This window comes from Ailuropoda melanoleuca, chromosome 13 (assembly GCF_002007445.2).
Source record: "Ailuropoda melanoleuca isolate Jingjing chromosome 13, ASM200744v2, whole genome shotgun sequence".
In the NCBI taxonomy this organism is placed as follows: Eukaryota; Metazoa; Chordata; class Mammalia; order Carnivora; family Ursidae; genus Ailuropoda; species Ailuropoda melanoleuca.
The window spans coordinates 10,062,684-10,087,478 of NC_048230.1; the positions used below are offsets into that span (position 1 = coordinate 10,062,684).

Consider the following 24,795-nt stretch of genomic DNA (forward strand, 5'->3'; position numbering starts at 1 on the left):
CTTGGAAGAAAAAAACTGGTCAGATCTGTCCAATCCGCTCTGCCTGCATTGATTAGAGTTCTTTTTGTATCTTAACAACCACATGTAATTTTAAAGAAAACTATTAGAAATCCTTGGAATATCCTTTTTTTTTTTTTTTTTTCCCATTCCTGCCATCTTCCCTGACTCCAACATTGACTTTGACTTTCTAAAAAGTCTGGTCTTAAAAAGGCAAGGTGTGTGGGCAGCTCAGTCGGTTAAGTGTCTGACTCTTGATTTTGGCTTAGGTCATAATCTTAGGTCATGAGATGGAGCCCTATGTCAGGCTCTTCACTGGGCATGGAGCATGCTTGAGGTTCTCTCTGTCCCTCTCCCTCTGCCCTGCACCCCTTGCTTGTGTGAGGGCTTGTACAAATGCTCTCTTTCTCTCTCCTGCTCTAAAATAAAATAAAATAAAATAAAAAAATAAAATAAACTAATACAAAATAAAAATAAAATAAAATGAAATAAAATAAAATAAAATAAAATAAAATAAAATAAAATAAAATAAAATAAAATAAAATAAAATAAAAAGTCTGGTCTTTGCTCTGGCCAAGACCCATGGGCTCTCTGTTCACCTGTGGCCTGGGCTGGCTCTGACAGTAGAAGGATATGGCTAGGCAGGTAAAGCGAGGAAGGGACGTGACACAGAGTTCCCAGGCTATACTCTGTCCCCCTGCTAATGAGAAGCCCCCCAGCACCCAGTGGTGTCTGAGAGTCCCTCTCACACCTGGCCCCTGGGGTTTCACCAGCAGCGATGAAGCTGGAGACCAGCCACCTCTGCGTGGCATCCTCTCACCTCACACAGCCTGCCCTTTGAAGAGGATTCCTGTGGCACAAATAAGGAATATGGCTTCCCTGGCACCCTTCTGGGTCTGTCCAAACCCCAGTCGACCAGAAGTCCCTTTGAAGGGGTTCAGACAGGGCTAGTAAAGGTCCTTACCTTTTGTAGGTTGGGAAGAATAGCAATGTAAGATGTCAAGAGGTCTAGTCTGGACCTTCTCCCTGCATTACCTGCCCATTGGCTGCTCTCTTTGTGTTGGGAGCCACACTGGAGGCCTAAGCCTCTCAGTTCCCAGGCCACAGAGCTTGTGCGGCCCCTGTGTTGGGTCCCACTCCAGCCATGTGATCAGAGAACTACATGGGCTGGACATTTCTCAGGACAGGCTTTTCCCCAGGCCCCAACTCTATCCTTGGCCTCTTCACGCCCCTAAGCGAGACCACTGAGATTGTGTGTCTGGGGCCAAGGACCAGCAAGCCTCCCCTGGCTGCACTCGCTCACCGTCTTCCCCCCTGGTCCATCCTCAGGGCAGAATGTTTGCAGCGAGGCGTCTCCCCCTCCAAAGCCCATGGCCTGGGCTCCAACCTGGTCACTGAGGTCCGTGTCTACAACTGGTTTGCGAACCGCAGGAAGGAGGAGGCGTTCCGGCAGAAGCTGGCCATGGATGCCTACAGCTCCAACCACACGCACAACCTGAACCCCTTGCTCTCCCACGGCTCTCCCCACCACCAGCCCAGCGCTTCTCCCCCAAATAAGCTGTCAGGTAAGCCCAGCCCAGGCCCCACTGCCTCGGCAACCCCGCCGTCCTGCTCCTCCCCACCGGTCTCATCTGGCTCAAGATTTTTCGGAGGAGGACATGGTGGGATGGTGCTAGGGCTGGCCTCCTCCCATGGCCAGGATGTTCTTGTGAAAACAGTGTGTGGCTGTGGTCAGGTTTCCTCTGAGTCCTTCCTCAGCCTCCAGGGAGCCTCCCTCCCCAGCCTTCTCTGAGTCCCCTTTCTTCTCCCTGTGTGGCTGCTGACTCAGCAAGGCAGTGCGACTGTGTCAGATGACATGGAGAGGCTGCCTTACTGGCACGCCAGGTCCAGACTGCAGGCAGAGGGGTCACCTCTGCCCCGTCCGCATCCTACCCCAGGGCTCCGTCCAGCCATAGCAGGAGGAGCCCGGGGCCCTGTGCAGAAGGGCCGCTCTGTTGGAAGTCAGTCCCTGCTTGTTTGGCTTCGGTTCTCTGCCACAGTAAGCGCGGAATCGGTCATTTAAAATCTTGGTGGTGCTGAGTTGGCCAAAACTGGTTGAATACCTACTGTGTGCTACTGTAGGGCCCTGGCCTGCATTAGGTGGCTCTGCTGTGGGTTGAGGGCTTGTCAGGATGGGAGCCTACATCATTGTGGGAAAGCACCCCTGTATGCTGAGGGTGAGCACTTCTCCCCCTGGGGCTCAGTCCTTCCAGGAAAGCTGGCTGCCCAGAATGAGTGTGCTTACTGAGGCTGGCTTGGTGCCGGTGTAGAAAGAGGGTGGCACGGTCGGCCCCCTGCTCCAGGGAAGGGCTTGCAAAAGGAGAGCCAAGCCCCATTTGCAACTCAGGCTTGGTCCTGAAGCCTGTTGCCCGCTTGCCTGCCGCTTGCTCTTCTGCTGGGAGCGGCCTGAGGTCTGGGGCTGGCCTTAGGATTGGGGGGTCCGGGCTGGGCAGTCTCCAAGCATTTGTTACACACTGTGCTCCCACAGCACAACTAATTCCAGGGCCTCTGGGTGCCTGAAACTGCCCAGCACGAAAGCCTGGGCCAGGGCTGGGGCCTTCTCTGGATCCCACTCCCGCAGAAGGGAAGGGCTCAGCCACACGGGGAGAAATTTCGGGTTATTCTTGAGAGGCAGAGAAGCCTCCCCAAAGAGCACTACTAGCCTGATGGCAGAGTTACTCCGTCCCTTAATGGAAATTCAAAGCAGGGTTCAGAGGGCAGAGGCAAACGGCATGTGGCCAGCACGGAGCACGACTGGGGCACTTGCTGCCCGCCCGCGGTGATGCAGGGAGCTGGAGCTGGAGCTGGGGCGGCGGGGGGCGTGGTTGGGGCAAGGGGCATTATTGAGAAGACAATGGCTATTGTGCTGGGACCTGTGATCTCCACACCAAAGTCAGGGAGCCTGCAAGCCGAACAAAGGCCGGGCAGCTTTCTGACAAGCTGGGGTTGTGGTGAGGTCACCACGGGGTCGTTGGCGTAGGCCTTCTGTATCCTGACAGGAGACACAGAGCGGGGCCGGAGCGGCTGGGCAGGTGCTGGAAACGGAGCAGGGTGGGTGCCAAATCCAGCCCGAGAGCTCTCTGATTGGCGTCCCTGAAGGCGTAGCCCCCTTGGAGTGGGTTCTCTAGGGTCCCCCCCCCCAATCTCAGCCTTTTAAAAAATCATGGAATGCCAGAACTGGGAGGAGCTTCAAAGGAGGAGGCCCAAGAACGGAAGTAACTTCCCAGAGCTAACAGAGCGAGGGGCAGATGCGCCTAGAACTCAGGCCCGCTGACTCCCACTCTGCGCTAGGTAGGTGCGTGTGCGTCCCCGCCCCCAGGAGCTGGCATGGAGTGCCCAGAACCATCTAGGGCCCAAGGCTGTCTTCCAGGGCTTCATGTGTCCTTCTAGGGAGAAACTCCTATTCATGGAGCAATAATTACACGGCACTGTATATGTTCAGTGGCTGCCTTCACCTCCGCCTGAATTTCCCCTTGGAGCTCATCGCAAGAGTCCCTGTACACACCCAGAAAGGGTATTCTCCAGACTCGGGTTTGAGTCCTGCGCCTAGCCAGCCAGGGTGATCCCCACAACTGCAGCTTGACCCAGTCACATCACTTCTCTGAGTCTGACTTTCCCGTCTGTAGAACAAAGAAAGAGGACCTACCTCATCGGGCCCACGTAAGGATTAAATGAGAGAATGTGTAAACACCATCTTTCCCAATAAACGCTGACGACTATCGTTATTGCTCTCGTTCCTGCGAGCAGCAGCACGGGAAAGAAAGGCAGGCAGCTGCAGTCCATTTCCTTCTAACATTCACACCCCGGGGCATTATCCCTAAGAGGCGGTGACATGCACCCGGCCCTGGGACCGGGCTGGGGCCTGGGGTGCAGGATGCTGGGAGGGGTGACTGTGGCCCCCTCTCAGGCTACCAGGGTGGCATGTGAGCTGGTGCTGGGGCTCCTAGGCAATGCCCCCCAGGTTAGGCAGACAGCAGGCTGGAGCCCGGAACTCAGGGTGGGCTACGTACAGTCTGCAGAGCCCCGCAGTGTGCTTCCTATCATGGGCCCCAAGACCAAGGTATGACCTCTAGCCAAGCCCAAAATATACCTGGATGCAGAATACAAAAAGAGCTCAGGGGGGGCCAAGGAGAAACCAAGACCCAGAGTCAGCATCAGCACTAGCACCCTCTAAGGCTAAGCTGGGGGACGGGGGTGGACACAAGGCCCCAGTCCTCCTACCCCGCGCTCCCTCCCCTCCGCACGCCAGCCTCTGAGCCAGGAGGCCCGGAGGCACCTTAGAGACACATCTTTCCCTTGAACCTTCTTCCTGGAGAGGAGAGCATCCCATCTCCAAGGAGCCCCTGGTCTCCCAGCCAGTCTCGGTGCGTTGCGGCCCACTTGCCCACAGTGACCACAGTGTGACCCGGGTGCTGGAATGTCCCGCACAATAGGAGTGGCAGGAGGAGCACTTTGCCTCTGTCAGCAGCTGATTGGTTACAAGGTGCCCTGCAAACACACTGTCAGCAGGATCAGCTGTTTTCGGCGCTGCCCCTCCCGGCTTTACAATCACACACCAGCATGCGGCCAGGGTTGTCATGGCTTGGTCTCCCTTATGCATGCTTAATTGACAATTAAGTTGAGGCTTTGAACCAGCCTGGCTGCCACTGATGGGCCTTCATCTTTCCAGTGAGAGTCACAGGGGCCCCCTTTGTTTGCTCTTCTTGGGGGCCTGAAGTTACTGTAGCAGGCTGCAGGCAGCCATTTATCTTCGGCCTGGAAGCCTTTATCTGCACCCCCCATTCCAGCTCTCGCCAGCAGGAGCTGTCCCTGGTTATAGGCCCCGTGACAGCCCATTCTGAGGCCATTGAGCAGGCCCGGAGTGATGGCCCCTACCTCCATTCTGGAGCGGAATCAAGAGAAAGGCCCCCAAAAGGTCAGAGAGCAGGGCTTTGGCGAGGAAAGGGACTGGTTGGAGACAGGTGCTTGTATTGATTGCCTCAGGGAGGAGGAGAGGAGGAGGAGGAAGTTGGCGTGGAATGGAAGTGGGGCTAGCCTTGGCCCAAGCCCTGGGATCCAGCTGCATGAGCTGAGGTGCTCCCTGTACCCTTTGCTCCGGTCTGCAGCAAACTCACCTGGCCAGCTTGCGACAGCCAGGGAGGGGCAGACGGTCCTCATCAGCCTTCGTTTGCCACACATATCTTGTCCTCACTCTTGTATCATCTTTCGAGAAGGAGATTGAGGCTCATCCTCCTGGAAAGAAAGTGAGGCACAGAGGCGAGAGGGAGCCCTTCCAGAAGAATCTTTGGATACCCTGACTGACAGCCTCTTGAAGTGGGGGCCTTTATTTCTGTGGCTGCTTCCTCCTGCCTCCCTTCAAACTCTCACTGCCCCCTCTCTGAGCCCCGTGAACTTGATTGCCCCAATGGTCAGATCAGAGCTCAAAACCCAGAGAATCCTGCCGCCCATGTCCCCTTGGCCCCTTTCACATGTCCTCCCAAGTCACCCACAAGAATCCTAGCCTGGGTCTTAGCCAAACTGAACTCTGGGCCAGGATATCTGTGTGGTTGCTGCTTTTTCCCCTGATGCTGAAATCGGTAGGACCCAAGGAAATCTCCAAAGTGCCCAATGGAGGGGTTATGGCTACATGTGAATAATCATAACGTTTCGTGTTAAATATTTCCAGGGTCCCAGGCCCTGGGCTGAGCACCTACATGCATCATCTTATTTAAGCCTCACAGCAACCTTGTAAGGGTAGAAACCTTCTGTCCCGTACAGTCAGGGAAGGGGAGAGGTTTAGAATGTAGGTAATTTGCCCAAGTTCATGTAGTTAGTAAGTGGCAGACAGGTTTTGAGCTATCACATGCTGACCATCTCTCTGCTTTATGCTGAGAACTTTGCAGGCATGGAAACACACACACACACACACACACACACACACACTCACTCTCTCTCTCTCTCTCTCTCTCTCTCTCTCTCTCTCTAACCCCACAGTCCTTTCTTCTCCCAGTCTTATGGCTCCCCTCTGAATGACAAAAAGCCTTCAGGAGAGTGTGGCGGAGGATGGGGGTGGTCTCCCAGGCTAGTTTACTGCTTCCCCCGCACCAACTGTTGCCCCTGACCAAGGAACATTCTGCACCCTGCCCTGGGAAGAAATTCAAGCCCCCCCCTTTCATGACCCCAGCCCCATCTGGGCAGGGATTTGAACTGGCCTTGCAGTCGGCACTGTCTGGGGCACTAAATGCCTTAACGACTTAATGGGGCTTGGGAGACAGCGGACCGCAGCGCACCTCTGGAGCTCCGCCCCCTCCCGGGCAGCCGTCAAGGGCCGGGGGGGGGGGGGGCGGCTGTANCGGGGGGGGGGGGGGGGGTTTATGGGGGCGGCTGTAAAAATATTCATCTCCACAACGAAGGTCCCCATGGTAAACAAGCCCTATTGTCCCTCAGTAGCAGATTATTCCAGTTCAGAAAAGAAACAAATCCTGCCTCGAAACAGCTGGCGTTTGAGGAAACACTTTGGCACTGACTTGGCGCTGGGCGGTAGACCGGCTCCCCTATTCTGCTTCAGAAGGACTTTATCTGACGGCCATTTTATCTGCTAAATTTGAAGGTCGTTTTATCTTGCGGTACCACCCCATCGGCTGCCACTAGATTGCGGAAGACAATCAGGATATTAATGAGATTAAGAGGCCCAGCCTTCGGAGGATTCTGCGGGCAACCTCCTCCTGATAGTGGACCAACCCCGGTCTGCATACAAAGAAACCTGGCTGCTGGGCTGGTGGGGCTCAGAGGTTCTGCACAAAGGGGCCGGGAGATACTGGAGAGCTATCGCTGTAGGCAGCCTGGTTGGCCATGCCTAATCCCCCTGAAGGACCCTTAGATGATTCAAGGACTCCTTGTTGTCTCCAATCAGCTCGGAGGAGGAAGGAAGCTGTCTGCAAGGACAGAAGCCCAGCCAGCAGGTTCCTGGAGAAGTGCCCTTGGAATCTGTTTGTTGAAGTGTCCTTCTTTTTTTTTTTTTAAGATTTTATTTATTTGAGAGAGAGAGAGGGAGAGCGCACACACAGGAGCAGCAGCGAGGGGCAGAGGGAGAGGGAGAGAAGCAGTCTTCCACGGGGATCGATCCCAGGACCCTGAGATCATGCAGACACTTAACTGAGTCGCTCAGGCAGACACTTAACTGAGTCGCTCAGGCACCCCTGTTTGTTGAAGGTTTGATGGGAACGAACAGGAACTTTGGGGGGGGGGGGGGAGTTAAGCACGTAGGTGCAGAGAGCAGCCAAAATCCATACAAGGGTCTTTGAAGCGAACTTCTTGATGGGAAGGCCCAAGATCGGGCATTTTGCCTCTACCCACTTTTCAAGGAGAAGTATAAGCACAAATGGGGAAGATAGATATAGGTATATATGTATATAGGTATGTAGAGATGAATGAAACATGGCCCCAAAATAAGGTCAAATGCAACTTTCAGTTGTGGTCATCACCCGAGCGGTCCTGGAACTGTGATATAGGGGTTGGCAAACAACTTCTGTAAAGAGCTGGGTAGTAAATATTTTAGGCTTTTCAGGCCATATAGTCTTCTTTCACAACTCCTCGACTCTGCCTTTGCAGAATAAAAGCAGCCATGGACCAAATGTAAATGAGCGAATGTGGCTGTCTTCCAGTAAAACCTTATTTATGAGACTGAAATTCAAATTTCCTATAATTTTCAAACATCACAAAATATTTTTCCCCCAACCATTTAAAAATGTAAAAACCAAGCTGAGCTAATGGGTCCTACACAAACAGGCTACTTTGCCGACCCCCACCCTAGGATAATGGTTCCCAAACCTTGCCACACTTTAGAATCAGCTGGGAGCTTCTAGATGTCCCAGTGTCCAGGCTGCACCATAGCATCAATAACCCAGACATGTGATACACACTGAAGATAATCTGGGGAAATGCTTTTATAAATCCAGTGACGTAGCAACAAAATCATAGGCTGTGTGGGCAGACCCCAATTCCAGCTTCAGCTTGGCCACTTATTAGCTGTGCGACCCTCGGCAAATCTCTGGGATCACTAAGCCCCAGTTTCTCAGTTTGTAAAATGGGGACACCAACTCATGCAGATGCTACAAGGATTAAATGAGATGGTGTATGTCAAGCACACTATAGCAGGTGCTCATAAATGGTAGCTAATACCATTCCTTGCAGAGCCTTGTTTTGGGGTTCCCCCCTTTCCCTCCATTCTTCTTGGAGGTTTTTTCCAATCCAAACTTTTAGAGAATTTTTTTTTTAATATCTATTTATTTGACACAGAGCACAAGCAGGGTGAGCTGCAGGCAGAGGGAGAAGCAGACTCCCCGCTGAGCAAGGAGCCTGATGCAGGGCTCGATCCCAGGACCCCAGGATCATGACCTGAGCTGGAGGCAGATGCTTAACTGACTGAGCCATCCAGGCGCCCCCTGACTTTTAGAGAATTTGAGTGTTTCCAGCTAGATACTCATCTTGGTGTTTGCGGCTGGCTAAGGTTGGCCTCTCGTAGCATACTGAGTGTAAGGCAGTTTCTCATTCTTCCAAGGAGGACTGTTCCGTGACATGCATAGCACGCTTCCAGTGCCATACCCAGTACTATAGGCATGTAGTGCAAATGCACTAAACGGAGAGAAAGAGAGGAAGTGCCCAGGATTGTGGGGAGGGGTGGAGGCTCATGACCATGTAGCAGGAGGTCAGGTTCATAAGATGACCCTGAATTTCCTGGAGGGCATTTTTTTCCTTTAATTTAAGGAGGCGTGAGCACCCTGCTTGTGAGTAATTAGCCCCGGGAACCTGCCAATTAGAGGGGGTGTGGTACTTTCTTGGTGGAAGCCGAATCTGAGAAGCTTAATGGCCTTAGTTCTTAGAGGAGGGAAGCTCCCCCAAACTTCAGGCAAAGAGAGCAGCAGAAAGGGGAGGGTGGGCACACCCCCTGCGGTGAATGCGGGGAACCCCAGAGGCTCCGGAGGACGCTGCTTCCCTCCACCTGGGATCCTGCGTCTGCCGCAGACCCTTCCCGTTGCCCTCCGCTCTGGCTGCAGCAGCAGGACCAACGCACCGCTGTGTGAGTGTAGCCACGGAGGCGACAGGCAATGAAGCTCAGTCTCTAATGCCTTCAGGAAGTCGAGAACCAGATTTCTTAGGACCCATATACTCACGTGCTTCCCAGGTGGGAGGAACGCAGCGCAGGTATCTTCAGTGTTTCATGACTGTCCAGAGGGAAGTCTGCAGCCCCTGAGGCAAGCGGGCTCGCTACAGGCAGCCCCTTGCCCGGACCACACTCAGAAGGGTGGATCTCTGGGATCACTAAGCCCCGGTTTCTCAGTTTGTAAAATGGGGTCACCAACTCACGCAGATGCTACAAGGACTAAATGGGAGAATGTATGTCAGGCACGTTGGACTAGCAGGCGCTCATGTTAGCTAATCTGGGTTGCCAGGGGGTAGGACCCCCAGAGAGGCTTGGGCTTGATCTATGGTTCTTTCACCATCTGGTGGTTACTTAGTCTCTCTCTCTTTTTTTTTAATTTTTAATTTTTTTAATTTTTATTTTTTTATAATAATTTTTTATTATGTTAGTCACCATACAGTACATCCCTAGTTACTTAGTCTCTTTCAACCTCAGTTTCCTCATCTAGGGATCTTTCTTTTTCAACTATCTCCTGAGGGCTGTTGAGAGGCTTACGCACGATCCACAGCCTCCCACCAAGCACAGTGCCCGCTGAGGAAGGTCTTGAGGCATTGGCTCAGGAGCCCTCAGCGCCTTGGGAGAGAGAAAGAGCTTTGGGTTTCCCTGAGTCTTTGACAGGGGTGTGGTTTGCAGTTTTACCCTGCAAGGTTCCCTTTGCAGGAGCCCTGCTTCTCATTTGAGGCATCAGAAACCATGAAATCCCAGTATTGGCAAGACCTGGGCTTCTCCATCTCCTTCCCCAGGCCTCATAAAAGGCGTCTGGGGAGCTCATTAAAAACAGCCATGTCTCCCCTACCAACGCCTTTTAGAATCAAAATCTGGCGTGGGGGGTCAGGCACGGGAAGTTTCAACAAACTCCCGGAGAGATGTGGAGGTGTGGTCAGGGCTGGATGTCGCTAGGCTAGAGGGAACAGGAGGGTCCTGGAGGGCTTGATGATTATCCTGTTGGCCCTTTGCTGAACTAGGAAGAGGTGAGGCAGCGGAGGGCAGGGCCCTGGACTCAGATTCAGGAAACCAGAGCTGTGAATGAGCAGGGGTGACCTTGGGCCGATCACTTAACTTCTCAGGGATTCTGGCAAATGAGGGTGTTGGACCTCTCAGCTCCGACAGGTATTATTTGGAGATTGGGTGTCCTATCGAGTCTTGGGGCCCAGCACTCTGCTGCTTGAAGTAGCAGAGGGAGGTTGGCCGTTGCGATATCTTATTGTTAAGCTCATCATCTGTCTCCCTCGCTCCTTCCCCATTTCAGGAACTGTGTGCTGTTTCAATCCTTCCACCTTTATTAGGGACCATTAGAGCTTTACAGCACCAGCAGATTGGGTGGGGCCAGTCACAATAAACAGATTTATAATGGGTGTAAACGAGACACCTATCACTGTCCGAGGTTAACACTTTCAGGGCTTTTGAGTGGCAGCCTGTACACTCATGGAGCCTCTTCCTGCTCAGCACCTGTTGGACTGGGTTGGCGATAAAGCCGTGAGTTTTTGCACAGTGAGGGTGGGAAACCTCTAAATAACATCTCCCATCTGTGTCACATCGATTTGCATGGTAGGCACAAAATAGCTGCTTAATTTATCTCAAGATGTTTTGCGAATGGAAACATTCAAGTTTAGGAATGGAAACAGAATGAGCCGCCTCCTCCTCCTTGAGAATCCTCCTGCCAGGTGAAGTAGACGGTTTGCATCCCTACGCGTCAAAGAAAAAGGAACAAACCAAGTAAGTCTGTTCTCTCTGCGAAGAAAGTCGTTCCGGAAGTCTGGAGAACCATGTATGTATTCCGAATGGTAGAATTCCGGGCCCTGCCAACGTCTGAGCCCGAGTGGGCTTTCTTCACTGCTGGGTCTTCAGTCCACGGCTGGTGCTTGGCATACGGCAGATGTTCTGTGTATCTTGTGCTGATGAGATCTGTTAGAGAGGGCTTCTCGTCTGGAAAGCTGACAGCATAAATCCCCTGCTTTGTAATCTGTTACTCAGTTTTACACTGAGCATGGAATTTGTTTGATTTTACATAACATAGTGTATGTTAGTATTTAAAGCATGTGTTCCCTTTTCTAGGAACAGTGTCGTGCAGCTCTGCCTGCATTGATGCTGCTTAACCAAGCTACACACACACACACACACACACACACACACACACACACACACAACCTCCTACGTTAAACGCCACCAGGAAGTTTTCAAAGAGCGTATTATTATTCATTCTCCCTTAATGTTCTACTGGTTTAGTTTCTACTAGTTTAGTTTACTAGCTTAGTTTAGTCTACTCCTTTGATTTAGTTCTACTAGTTAGCTTAATGTTCTACTAGATTAGTTCTTCTTATAATCTCTTACCAGCATCCCTTGGTCAAGAAAAGAGCTAAGTTTATTCTGAGTTTCTTTTTTTTTTTTTAAGATTGTATTTATTTGACAGAGAGAGACAGCGAGAGAGGGAACACAAGCAGGGGGAGTGGGAGAGGAAGAAGCAGGCTTTCCACCGAGCAGGGAGTCCGATGCAGGACTTGATCCCAGGACCCCCCCCCCGGGGGATCGTGATCTGGGCCAAAGGCAGATGTGTAACGACTGTGCCACCCAGGTGCCCTTTATTCTGAGTTTCTGTTGAGCGAACTGAGGTCTAGAAAAGGGACTGGACATTTTGCAGATCAGAGTCGTTTGGTGAGATGGCTCTAAGCCGCCATCGTCCTTGGGGAGTGCTCCCTGAGTGCTTTGCTGGTGCTCCTGTTCAGTGGAAGCCAGTAACCATCCAGCCTTCGGAGCCTCAGTGCCCAACCCCGGATGCTGCCTGGGACCCGTGTCCACGAGCTGGTGACCAATAGCTGTCTGTCATGATGCGGCCATGGTGATGATGCCGCTGACAGAGCTGCCCTGGCGGTGGTGATGAAGAGGCTGGGGTCTGGCCTGGCAAATGCCCCTGACGAGGCGGCTCTGACACTTGCTAGGCCTCAAACGATCTTCTCCCTGGGTGTCACTTCCCAGCAGGGCCCTGCTTATGAATAGGTCGCGGAGGAAAACCTCTCCTTTCTGAGGCAATTTTATGAGCCCTTCAGTCACAATACAGATGTCTGTTTTTAGGACCTTACTTTTGTGTGGACACCCAGTGGCTCAGTCTGCTGATGGCTTTATAGCCTTCCCCTGTTGCCCAGACCCACTAGAGGCATCATCATTCTCCTCCCCAGCCAAGCCCGGGGGCCTTTGTTGCAGCCACATTACCCCTCCCCGCAAAGGATGCCTCTGAGAAAAGAGACCCCAGGAGCCAGACTGCGGCCGGGCTCTGTCTGTCCTCACGGCCTTTAGGCCTAATGATGTCCACCATTAACCCTTCTTAGTGTTACTCCAACTTCCTTTGGAGAAAAAGGCATTTAAGTGACTCATGTTGCCACAGTAAATTCCCATTAATTGATCCTTCCTCAAAGTCAACCCAATGAGGCCCCAAACTGGGTTATAAGACAGTGAGTCTAAATTTGGGGTTCCCACCCACAGCCCCAAACTTTTAGAAATGCTCAGCCTGTGCTCATGGAAGCACCCGTTCCCATCCCCCTTCAAGCACCGTAGTAACGGTGTTCTGCTTAGGCCTCAAGAAGTGGGGAATGGGTAAGCTCCGCGCAGGCGCCCCACTGGCCCTTTTTTACACTAGGTGAAGCACTGCCCGCGATCTCTGCTGCTTCCTACGTAGTACTTCCTCCGCCGTGCACCCCCTTCCGGCCTTCAAATGCCGAGTTGCCCCAACGTGTCAGCGCTATTTCCACCTCGATGGCATTTTACTCTCTCTTTCTCCTCTCTCGCTCCCCCTTTGCCCTTCTTTAAGAGGCATGGCTCCCACTAACCTCAGCAAAACCAGGAGATCGAGAGGAGAAATGTGTCCCGTGGCCTCTTCTCCACCGCTCAGCTCAGCAGGCGAACAGTGTGGAGCCTGGCCGGAGTTGAAGTGGGGATCGTTCATTCATCAGCTGCTCATTCCACCAGTATTTACTGAGTGCCTGCATGGGCTAGGCTCGGGGCGCCGGGGTGGCTCATTCGGTTAAGCGTTTGCCTTCAGCTCTGGTCATGATCCAGGAGTCTCAGGATTGAGCCCCGCGTCGGGCTCCGTGCTCAGCGGGGAGTCTGCTTCTCCCTCTCCCTCTGCCGCTCCTCTGGCTTGTGCTCTCTCGCTTTCTCTCAGATAAAAATGAAATCTTTAAATAAATAAATGAAAATAAAAATAAATGGGCCAGGCCCTGTGTGAGGTGCTGAGGACACAGTGGAGAAAGCAGGCAAGGTCCTGCCCTCATTGGGCTTACGTTCCAGCGAGAGATACAGCCAAGCAACAAGTAAACAAAATCATTTCAATCCATTGGTGGGTCACAGTGGAGGCTCAGCATACCTGGAATCGATTCGGGACTTATGGGAAAGAGGAAGAAGGGTCAGCTTCGGAATACCACTGCTTTGCTGGGGGAGACCCTTAGCAAGAGGTAGTGAAAATAACCTCTTCCTCTTCGAACCTCGGTTTTCCATTCTGTCAAATGGGCATCTGTGGCACACGGAGAGCAGCGTGTGTAGAGCACTCCCAGAGGTGAGGACTTCTCGAGCTCTCAAGTGCTGGCCTGGCCTCTTTTCACATGTAGCCGCCGCCTCCAGGCTCAAGTGCTCATTGCGAATCGTCTGATGTTTGCCCGCAGAGACTGGCTCTGTGGTAAGGACCCGGCGGGGTGGCCGGGGCGGGCCTCGTGGGGAGGACAGGCAGAGTTTCTCTTGCCCTTCTACCTCCCCACATGTGTGATTTTCTCAGGCGCGCTGTGCACGTTAGCGTCTGTTCTCAGCCAAGATGCTTTTGATGGAAGACGACTTTTTTTTTTCCTTTTCTTTTCTTGGCTCCCTTTGCTTTGATTTTTTTTATAAGGAAACCAGTTTGTGGGCTTCCCTTAAGTATCACTCCACTTTTACTCCTTGAGTTCAAGAGTGTTTACCGTCCCCGCAGGCCTGTCTGTGTTTCTCCTCTTACGATCCGGCCTCCTCGCTGAGCCACCTCGGGTAGAAAGCCATGTGGAATTGAAACCAGCCTAGTGTTTAAACTGCTTTCATCTTACATCAGCTTTTTCCTTTCAGGCTTTCAGATTTTTAATCTCCTAAACTCTCTGCAAACATTAATCTTTATCCCCACAGAAGAGGAAATAGGAATAAGAACTGGCAGGAGTCGCGTGTCACTTCTGAGGACACTGAGGCAGCAGGGCTGTCCCATCCATGGAAAGCTTTCATTTCTGGGGTTCCCAGTTATAAGCCCAGGGAACGGTGCACATTCTTTTATCCCAGATGAGCGTCTCAGAAGTTCCCTAGACAGAATCATTTGTATCTCTGCCTCTTTCCTCAAGAACATGACTCCTCTGTGGGCAAAGGGGTAGTGGATTTTTGAGGATGCGTTACTGGGCCCATCAGGACTGGCCTAATTCCTCCTGGCTCCCTCCCCGACGCTGTGTTTTGGCGTCATTGGAAAGACAGCTCTGTCTACCCATAATTGATGGGCAGGGTTGTTTCCTTTTCTCCTTCACACGCTCCCTCTTGCCTGGGCTTAAATTCCCAGTTTCTAGACCCAACAGGGTTGGGCTGTGCTCTGCATGAGGTTAGGAACACACGGGAAGAATGTGTGTGACAGAGCTCTGGCCAGTTGAGTAATGTTTACTCTGTTGGTGGCTGGGACGCTCGTTCTCGCTGGCAGAGGTCCATCAGCCCGAGGAGCATTCCTGCATTATCAGGGATGGGAGATTGGCTTTGAAATGTGAAGGGTGAAAGGCATCCCACCAGATTCTGGGTGCAGCTCCCAGACCCCAGTAAAATGGACCCCCTGGCTTCGGCCCCAAAGGCCACGTGGGGGCAAGTCGAGCCTCACGTTGCCCAGGAGGCCCCACCTCCCTCTTCCCCCTGCTTTCTATAAAAGAGCGATTCTGGTCATGTTTTCCTGGCTGACCTTGCTCTCCTGTTTGCCCAGCCTTTTCTCTCCCAGGAAAACCCAGTGCTTCTCTCACCTTATTTTATTCATTCATCATTCTAGCTTCTGAGGAAGGAGGATCCATATACCCATCTTGTAGCTAAAAATGCCAAGACCCCAAAGTTGACTGGCCCAGACTCTTCAAGGCAGAGAGACAGAGAGAATTTGTTTCAAGTGTCTAGACTGATGCCTTGTTGATTTCTGGAATTGTGGTTAATTACACCCTGAGCAAGTCCTGTCCGGGTCCTCCGGCAAGGCACTTGTGTCTGTCTTTGAACACAGGTGCACGGTCAGTTCTATAGAACCCGACATTTACATCATAAAAACCACCATGCTCTGTAAAGTCACGCAATAAAAACCACGGGATTTATGGGGGAAAAAATGGGGTTAAGGACGCGCTACTCAAAACTTCAGTGACACCCTTTAAAAAGATAAGAATCTAATAAAAAGATGAGCAGAGTTTTACCCCTGTTAACTGCTTAGGAAATGCATCAGTGCAACAATAAATATGGCATTTTACCTTGAAACAATCCTGAAGCTTGCCTAAGGAAGCAGGCGTCAGAAGGGCCGCAGCTTGTGAGTTTGTGTGAAGTGGAGGGCAGACGGGTGTCGGAAATCGGAGGGAATGTTCTAACTCTAGATGTGGTTGGATGTGGCCTATAGCACATGCAGGAAACTGCAGGAAGCTGGTAGATGCTTGAAGGGGATGTGTGTGCGTGTGCGCGCATGCACGCACATGAACGTGCTTAGCGTTTTCCCATGTGGCTCCGCTCAGCTGGGCGCAGTCTCTGAATTCCTCAAATGTGAAATGCATGTTACGCTCAGATTATTCCATAATGTACCAATAGAATTGGAACAGGTCCACGCTTCTAATACCAGCATTGCCGCGGGACTGACTGCCTTTTCTCCTTCTGGCAGAAGGGATGCTCGCTTGTTCTAGAACATGCATGCTCAAAGCAGCAGAGTGCTCATTTCTTCTTCCAGTAAATATTCAGCATCCCAGGCCCTCTGTTAGGCTCTGAGGATGCAACGATGCATAAGAAGCCATCCCTTCCTTTAAGAGGGAAAGAGGGTTCCTACCATAGGAACACCATGGTGCCGGGGGACCGGCTCCTGCTCTGAGGGGCTCAGCTGCATGTAAAATGCAAAGGGCAAAGCAGATAGCTACCAGGGTGAATCAAGGAGAGCTTCACAGAGGAGGTGACATTTAGCCCTATTAAAAAGATGCGACATGGAGAAGAAGGGAAGAGCTTTCCTGGCAGAAGGAACAGAAGCAGCAGAGGCACAGAGGCAGGAGCTGGGTGGGCCAGCATGGTGGACAGCAGGTGCTCTGACACGGCTGTGTGGGATGTTGTGCGAGATGACGCAGCTAAGGGGCTGGAGTCACCAAAACACAATTCTGCTAGTCTTTGCGGTTGGGGCTTTTCCAGAAGGCAGTGAGGGGCTGTCCTAGGTTTCCACACAGGGCAGTGACATGGTGCGAGCTTGTTTTAGAAAGAAATCCCAAGCTGCAGCAGTGTGAAGAGTGCCCTGGAGGAGGGTGTTGGTGCAGGAAGCAGAGCATGGAGATGCTGGCTTCTGGAACCATGAGCTCTGTTCATGTTTTGATACCTCTGATCAGTCATATTGCATAGAAACCGGATGAGTTGTCTCTGTCCCACATGCCATCAGGAATTCAGAAAGAGCCATGCTTAGGTCATGATACTGAGGCCTAGGAACAGGTGAAGCAGGTCAGCTCCTCACCAGGATCTCAGGGATGTCTCTAGATTCTTGCTGGAATGACTTTTGCTGCTGGACACACATGCTGTCGTTTCTAGGACCAGCAGTGGGGACATGGTCAATGAGTGCCTTGAGCCAGGAAGTGAGTGCAGGGTACAGGGCCACCTTTTGGCGTCATATCTCCTCTGGGGACCTCTGGGCCTGTTAACCCACCATCTTTGGTCAGTCAGTATTAAACCAGAGCCTCTGTGCTATATTCATGTTCAGAGCTTGCAAGGGTGAAGGAAGAAGGGAAGAAGCCATTCCACCTCCCTAGCACAGTACCTGGCATGTGATAGGGGCTCAGTGAAGTTTTGTGAATTCAGCCTTCCTGAAAATGTCTTTTAGACAAAGACAGTCCCCAAATAGAAGGACCTGAGGTATCTTGAGCCACTCTTACGTGCCAAGCATGTTCTGGGGACTTTCCCATCCCTTAAGTCATTCATCTTCTTCCCAGTGACCTAAGGGGCAGAGACTGTTAACAGCAAAGAAACTGAAGCCGGGGGAGGTTAAGTCACTTCCCCAAGGTCACACAGCTGATCTGTGGTAGAGCCAGGATTTACCCCTGGGTTGCCTGGCTCCAGAGCCGCCTCCACTTTTCTTCTCCTTTGAAGCGCTCTTCTGGGTTTGTGAAATCCACAAGGACCCAGCCTCTCCTTCCTCTAACAAGAACACCTACTCCTGGTGGATCGCCAGCAGATATCTTGTGATACACCTTCCACCTCCACACCTCCTTTAAGGCGGTGCCCGATTGCAGCCACCTTCTCGGGGCCCAGAGGGTTTGCCAAAATCCTGGTGAGAGGAGCACCGGTGGGAAAGGTTACAGGTGAATCCGGAGCTGGTGAGCAGTCCCCTGCCTCGCTCCCACCCCACTCGGCAGTGAGAATGGCCCCCTCCCACAGCTGGCAGTCCTCTGGCTCAGAGAGGAGGAAGCTGGAGTTCACCCAATACCCTGAAGGCAGAGCTGAGATCAAACAGGGATCCCCTAACTCCCAGCCCGATGCTCTCCCTTTGCCACCGGTCTTTTAACAGAACAGCTCCACCCTTACATTTCTACTAGAATGAGGTTCTGCTGGGGGAGAAAACAAGGCTTAAAAACCACAGCCGCCTTGGGCTACACTGCCTGGGTTTTAACAAATGGCTCTTGACACTCTTCTGCCAGGCTCCTTCCTAAAGAAGGCTTTTGTTTCCTGCGGATATCCTTGGTTAATTATTTTTAAATAAATAATTATGTAGCCTGCGGTAGGGGAGAAGCCTCCCCGTGACCCATATTTGATCATCAGAGGACTGGCCCTCTTCTTCGGCCAAATTAAATAGGCTAAAACCAGAGTCTGTTTGATTTGAGGCTGAATCGATGATGGGGACAGGCTGGGAGGTGAACACACACCTGACCCCCAGCGTTATCACCACTCTCTCAGGAGCAGAGCATCTTGGGGAGGTAAATAGCTGGCCAGAGAGTCAGAGAAAGCAGGAGAAAACAGGGTGAAGTCCAGTCCTTCCAAAAGGAAAGAATGAGAGGGGCAGGGGCCAGGCCTGCTTCCCAAGTTGCTTCCAGAGCAAAATGTCAGGGCTTCTGCAGAGTAGGATCCTTTGGGAGCCCTTGTCCATGGACAGGTCCTTCATTCAGTACTTAGCATCTGCCCTAAGTTGTCTAGAATTCTAGAGTCTTAGAGCAGATACCTTGGGGTCCCTCTCCATACCAACTCCCTCCCCACCTATAGTTACCATTTATTTAGCATTGTGCTAGGAGATTTATAGCTATTTTCTCCTATCCCCAAATAGCCCTGTTAAGGAAGCATTACCTCCGTCGGATGAGAGGAGGCTACGGCCCAGAGAGGGAGGTCGTTTTCCCAAGCCCACCCACCTTCAAAAGAGCAAAGTCGGGATTCGAGCCTGAGTTTGTCTGGCTCCCAAGCCCACAGGCTTCTCACTGTCCCTCCTTGTCAGAAAATTCTTCCTCTTACTGATCTGAAACCTGCCTCCCCTCTTTATCGTTGGATCTGGTCTGGCTCCTGAGCTCACAAGGCACACATCTTTCTTCTTCTGCATAACCACACTGTGCGCTGTTGGACGCATCCCGCCAGGAGCCCAGTGGCAAATGTGAGCGGAGAAAAAGAACTTAATGTGACCCGATGGGACGGAGTAGAAGGTGATAAGTAGGAGACCTCGGGGCCGCAGGCAGCTGTGGGGCAACACGGGCAGGACTGGGCCGGGGCTGCTGGTTAGAAGGCAGAGCTGCCTCCTTTTAACTCCATGGCTCCGGTTCCCCCAAAAGTGTAGTGCCCTAGACCAGTAACCACCAAAGTCCAATGCTGTCCCACTGCCACCGCCACCCCCACCGGCGGCCCCATGCATCAGAGGAGGGGACAACCACCAATAGAAGAAGCCCAGAGAGCACACATCAAGCCATTCGGAGTCAAGGAGGTTGCCCTTGAAAGTTAGAACCCTGCTTTATAATTTGTTTCTTCCCAGCCCTCTGAGGCTCTAGGTCACGTCAGCCTTGGGTAACGTCCTTCAGACGATGCCAGGAAAACTGGCTTGGGTCTCCTCTTGGCAAGCTTCGTCTTTGTGATTTGGAGCTCCTGGAGGGACTTCGTAGCCTCCTTGGGAGGGTGTGGCTCTAGGGGGAGCAGGAAGCAGGGCCAGGGGAGACGACCGACAGAATCAGTGTGCTTGATTCGGTGAAGGTTAATGTGGGGAAGCTGGCAAATGGCTTTGGCTCGCCTCTCCAAATGACTGCATGCCGGAGCACTTGGTCTCCCTCCCTTGCAGGTGGACACAGGGTCCCTCAAACCTTTTTGTTGAATCTAAAGTGAAAAACAAGAACACGGTCTTTGTCAGCTTTGAGCTTAGGGTGAGATGTCCCAGCGACCCCCAGCTTTGTCTTTGTTTCGTGGGCATGTCCAGCAGGACTTTGACCCTGCAAATCGGGCCCAGGTTCTTCCCCCCCCCCCCCCCCAGCTTCCTTCCAGAGGCCGCCTCTGCACCGCACTTTCCCTTTCCCCGGGCGCAGACCTCTGTTTTGGTTCCTGAGCAAGAGGGAGGGTCCAGCAGCGAGGCTGTGACCATGCTTGGTTCTCGCCTCCCTTGCAGACCAAAATGCAGTAGTTTACTGAGGCATCCATACCCCGCCAGTAAGTGCTGCCTGTCGTCCGTCCGTCCGTCCCCCCCCCGCCCCCGCTGTCCTGGCAGACGCACCTTCCCCTGGGCCCTGGAAGTCAGCCAGGCGGGACCCCCTCAGAGCAATGTGAGTTCCAGAGTCACAGACTCCCAGCTGCAGCCCCATCCCTGTCCTGCTCTGCCCACGTCTCCCCAGGGCCTTTCAGGCTCAGCCGAAACAGTGGTGCGCAGAGACGGATGCCTTCCGTGGCTCTTACAGGGTCCCTGGGCCAGTGCCTCTTTGTCGATGGGTCTACTCATCCTTTGCAGCCCCATCTTGCCAAGAGATGCTAGGGGGACATTTCTAGAAGGCATTTCAAGGAATAAAAGAAATACTCTCGCCAGAAAGAGGCCAGTCTGAGCACCTAAATCCTGAAAGAACTGTGCCGAAGCAACAAGGGGAATCCTTTCATTCATTCGAGTTCCTTCCTTCCTTCCTTCCTTCCTTCCTTCCTTCCTTCCTTCCTTCCTTCTTCCCTTCTTCCCTTCTTCCCTTCTTGCCTCTGACAGATACATATTGAGTGGTTACCAAGTGCCAAGACACTAGGGATACCGTCATGAACAAAACAAAACAGACAAAAATGCCCTGTCCTCATGGAGCTTACGTTCTGGAATTTGAAGTCGACCCCACGCCACCTTTACCCTAGAGAAAGACAGCCAGTGTTTCTTGTGGGCAGACGAGAGGAGAAGGCAACTGGGCTTTCTTGGCGTCCACCCTTGCAAACAAGGGGAGCCGAGTCGATGGGCCCTGGGGGCACTTATGGCTGCTGTTGGGTCTGTCTTGTTTTGCAGGCGTGCGCTATAGCCAGCCGGGGAACAATGAGGTCACTTCCGCCTCAACAATCAGCCACCATGGCAACAGCGCCATGGTGACCAGCCAGTCTGTTTTACAGCAAGTCTCCCCAGCCAGTCTGGATCCTGGCCACAATCTCCTCTCACCTGATGGTAAAATGGTGAGTACACCTGGGCCGTTGTAGCTCTGGAGCTGATAAGATAAGAGGCAGAACAAACACAACTTCTCACAAGGCCTGCCTCAAACAATGAGCCATTGTAGCCCCATTGGGGAAAATGGGGGCTGTCCAGAGTTGGAACGGAAAGGTAGGACTGGTGACCCAGCCTTTGGCGGGTGGAAGAGGTGTTCGGTTTGAACCTCGCCAATAAATCTGACAGAGTTCTGCTCTCGTTTTATTGATTGAATGCCTCATAAAGGAGCAAGCCGGGTGGGACACTGTTTGTTTTGGGGCCTCCAGTGACATTTCTGTTGATAAAATGTTCATTCATACCCACCCCCCCAAGGCCTCCAAAGCCAGGCTTTTCACCTCCGAGAGGACCTCACTTTGAAACAAGCCCCCTCTTTCTCTTCACCACCCCTTGGTGCTGTGGCAAGGAGAGAAATTAAGTCAGGATTTAGGGGGCGGCGGGGGGTGGAGAGAGACCTCTTGAGCGGGGACATCCGACGGTACTTGAGGGAAGAGCACTGCACAAAATGGCAGGTGGGGCGGGGCGGGGCGATGCTTGCCAGGCAAGTGAGAAACACGGACTTTGAAGTTCCAGGGACCAGGGTTCAAATCCCAGCTCCAGCACTTATTAGCTGTGTAGCCTTGGGCGGGTTACTGAACTTCTCTAGGTCTCTCTTTCTCAACTATAAAATGCGGTAATCACAATATGGTTGTTGGGGGAACAAATGTGCCAACAAGGGAGAGACTCAGCAAGGTGTCAAATAGTCAGGAAATGCCAGCGGTGGTGGTGTGATGTGAATGTCCGTGTTCCTCTCTTTAAATGAAGTTTTCTGTGGTCATACCCACACCACACGCCCAGATGTAAGTTTAGCACACCTGGTGAGGAATAGACTCTGAATTCGCAAGGCTCTAATTCTCTAGCAACACAAGGGCAGGGGAGCGCGGCCGGTGAGAGAGACAAGCATTACGACACCAGTAAGGGCAGGAAATGGAAAACTTTATTCTTTGGGTCATGCTCTGTGTTTTGGTGGGGGAGGGGCTGCAGGTTCCTGGCTTCCACCCTCAAGGTGGAGCTGCACACATTCCCCCAAGGTGTCTGACCCAGAGAGAGGCAGGTGCGGGCCAGAGCGGGGGAAGGGGACGGGGAGCAGATGCCATTTCAGACCTTGACGTGTGCGCGCTGTGTAGGCAACACAGGAAGGGTGAGTCACAGGTGGCTGAGCCCCCAGCTCCCTGGACGAGTCAACAGAGTGTAGCTTCCAAGGGGAGGGCTAGCCCGGGTAGTGGTCTGTGCACCCGACAATGAAAAGGTGCTCCTGGGGGAGGCATTCGGCAGCCCCCTTGCCCTCCCCTCATCCCTTAAGCTGCTCTTTCATGAAGAACAGTTTACGCAGTACCTTGTAAGAGGCACAGGCCAGTCTTGATGAGTCACTTTGAGACCCAGACGGGCTAGGGGTAGGGATCGCCCAAGCTGCTCTGGAGAAGGGGGGCTTCTGAAAGAGGTCTCGATTTAGTCCACGAAACCCTCCAAGTCTCCATTCCTCTTTTTTGAAGGTCCTTAGGGTTTCCCTTTGGACCCTCCTGCTCTTTCTCCCAAGAGGCGAGTGGCCTCAGCCCAGGCCAGGGCTGCTCCAAAGGCAGCCTGCAGACACACTTCTTGCTTCCTGTTCCACTCAGCAGTGTCCTAATGGGCAGTACATTGTTGGATTGATGATTGACCAAGAGAGCACGCCTCAACGTTAGCAAACACCTGGAAGCTTGTTTGCGGGGACCGGCTTTTTACTAGTCTCCAACACCCTGGCTCATATGTTATGTCACTATTACTGGATGCCCAAATGCAAGAATCTGTTTTCTGTTAATATATAACAGGTGCATCACAGGTTGTGGTCCACCAAGGCAAGAGTGGAATATGGTTAAAAATAACGCAGGCAAGAGAACCCGTGTGTCCAGGTCCTGGGCTCTGTTGTTTATCAGCAGTAGGGTGGCTGTTGCTTAACTGCGGCTTCCTCATCTATGAAATGGGGGATAATAATAATGCCTGCATTGTGGGGTTGGTGTGAGGATGGATTGTAGCGCTGTGGTTCTTTGGACGAGCCCTGGGCAAGGAGTGGCAATCTCTTGTGTACGGACATTCAGTAGGATGTGAATTCAAAATCTTCCCCCAGGGATTAGTTTTGGAAATATTGCTGATCCTTGTGAGCTTTCCTTTGCACTGTCTGTTCCCTCTCCTGTACCCAAGTGCACAGACAAAAAGCTGGCCAGATTTAGGGTTGTGGTTTGTGTGTGTTGAACATTGTTGTTGGTTTTTTTTTTTAAAGAACCTACTGGGGGGCATCTGGGGGGCTGAGGCGGTTGAGTGTCTGAATCTTGGTTTCAGCTCAAGTCCTGATCTCGGGGTCACGAGTTCAAGCCCCACATTGGGTATAGGGTTTACTTAAGAAAAAATAATAATAACAATAAAAATTAAAAAACACATACTGGATACTTCCATAGTTTAAAGCAGTATGACCTAGCAGTGAAGAGCTCAGGCCTGGGAGATAGATGGCCTGCTCTCAACACCAGCACCACTTCTTCTTTTTTTTTTTTTAAAGATTTTATTTATTTATTTGACAGAGATAGAGACAGCCAGCGAGAGAGGGAGCACAAGCAGGGGGGAGTGAGAGAGAAAGAAGCAGGCTCCCAGCGGAGGAGCCTGATGTGGGGCTCGATCCCATAACGCCGGGATCACGCCCTGAGCCGAAGGCAGACGCCTAACCGCTGTGCCACCCAGGCGCCCCGAACACCAGCACCACTTCTTGAGCACATTCCTTAACTTCTCTCAGCTTCCATTTCCATGTCCGCAATGTGGGGAAAGCAACACCAACCTTGCAGGTTGTAGGCAGTAAAGCACTTAGCGTCGGCGAAAGTACTGCAAATGGCAGCATTCACGTAATTCAAATGCAGCAAACTATCATGTAAGAATCATGACTTGTGTCCTTGGCAACCCCTGGCTTCCTTCAGTCCTGGAGGCAAGGACAAAATACTGGCTGCATTTTAGAGTGGGAAGGAACTTGACCAAGATTACCCAAAAATAGTAAGTGGAAGGGATTTGAACTCCAGCAAAACTGGGTGTGAAGTCTGCCTTCCTCATTCACTAGTCAGGTGACATAGAGCTGGTCTGTCCACTCTTGGGGAGATCAGTCTCTTCATTGGTAACGCAGGGTCAGTGGTGAGAACGCCCTCCCTGCTTGTGTCATCTGTTGAGGGCAATCAGTGGGAGCACTTGACAGGCTCTAAAGCCGTGCACATTCGAAGGTGTTTTTATGGTTGGCATCTGCGTTTCTTTCACCATTAAAATCAAACATTGAAACAGCAGAGATTACCGTCACTTCATTGACTTTCTCCAAAGGACTACATTACCCAAAGGAAAACTGAAGGCAGGTTACCGATTTCTTTCTTTCTTTCTTTCTTTCTTTCTTTCTTTCTTTCTTTCTTTCTTTCTTTCTTTCTTTCTTTTTTTAATGACTCTGACATTTCGAAAAACAAGTCCAGCGAACAGGCTGGTTCTCTCTTGTTTGATGTGGTCAGAATTCCTTCTTGGTCACATGATAACCCCCCCCAACTGATTTCTTGATGCCCATTTTAAAAACACAAACAAACCTGTTTGGTTTTTTCTTTCTTTCTTTTTCAAATTAACCTTGGAAGCTCTGGGGTTGACCAGAAGGTCAGGGCTGGAGATAGTGTCTTATCCAGGTGCTGGTGTGAGA

General features: G+C 52.0%; 1 protein-coding gene across 6 annotated transcripts in view; it reads left to right on the forward strand.

The window, feature by feature from the left end:
* HNF1B (HNF1 homeobox B) overlaps positions 1 to 24,795 on the forward strand; it is a 61,399-nt gene that overhangs the window by 18,726 nt on the left and 17,878 nt on the right. For all 6 annotated transcript variants that reach the window (XM_034641188.1, XM_019805562.2, XM_011231892.3 and 3 more), the window contains 2 exons: positions 1,327 to 1,562; positions 20,883 to 21,043. In XM_034641188.1, coding sequence (XP_034497079.1) covers positions 1,327 to 1,562; positions 20,883 to 21,043 — 397 coding nt within the window. The remainder of the gene's footprint in view (positions 1 to 1,326; positions 1,563 to 20,882; positions 21,044 to 24,795) is intronic.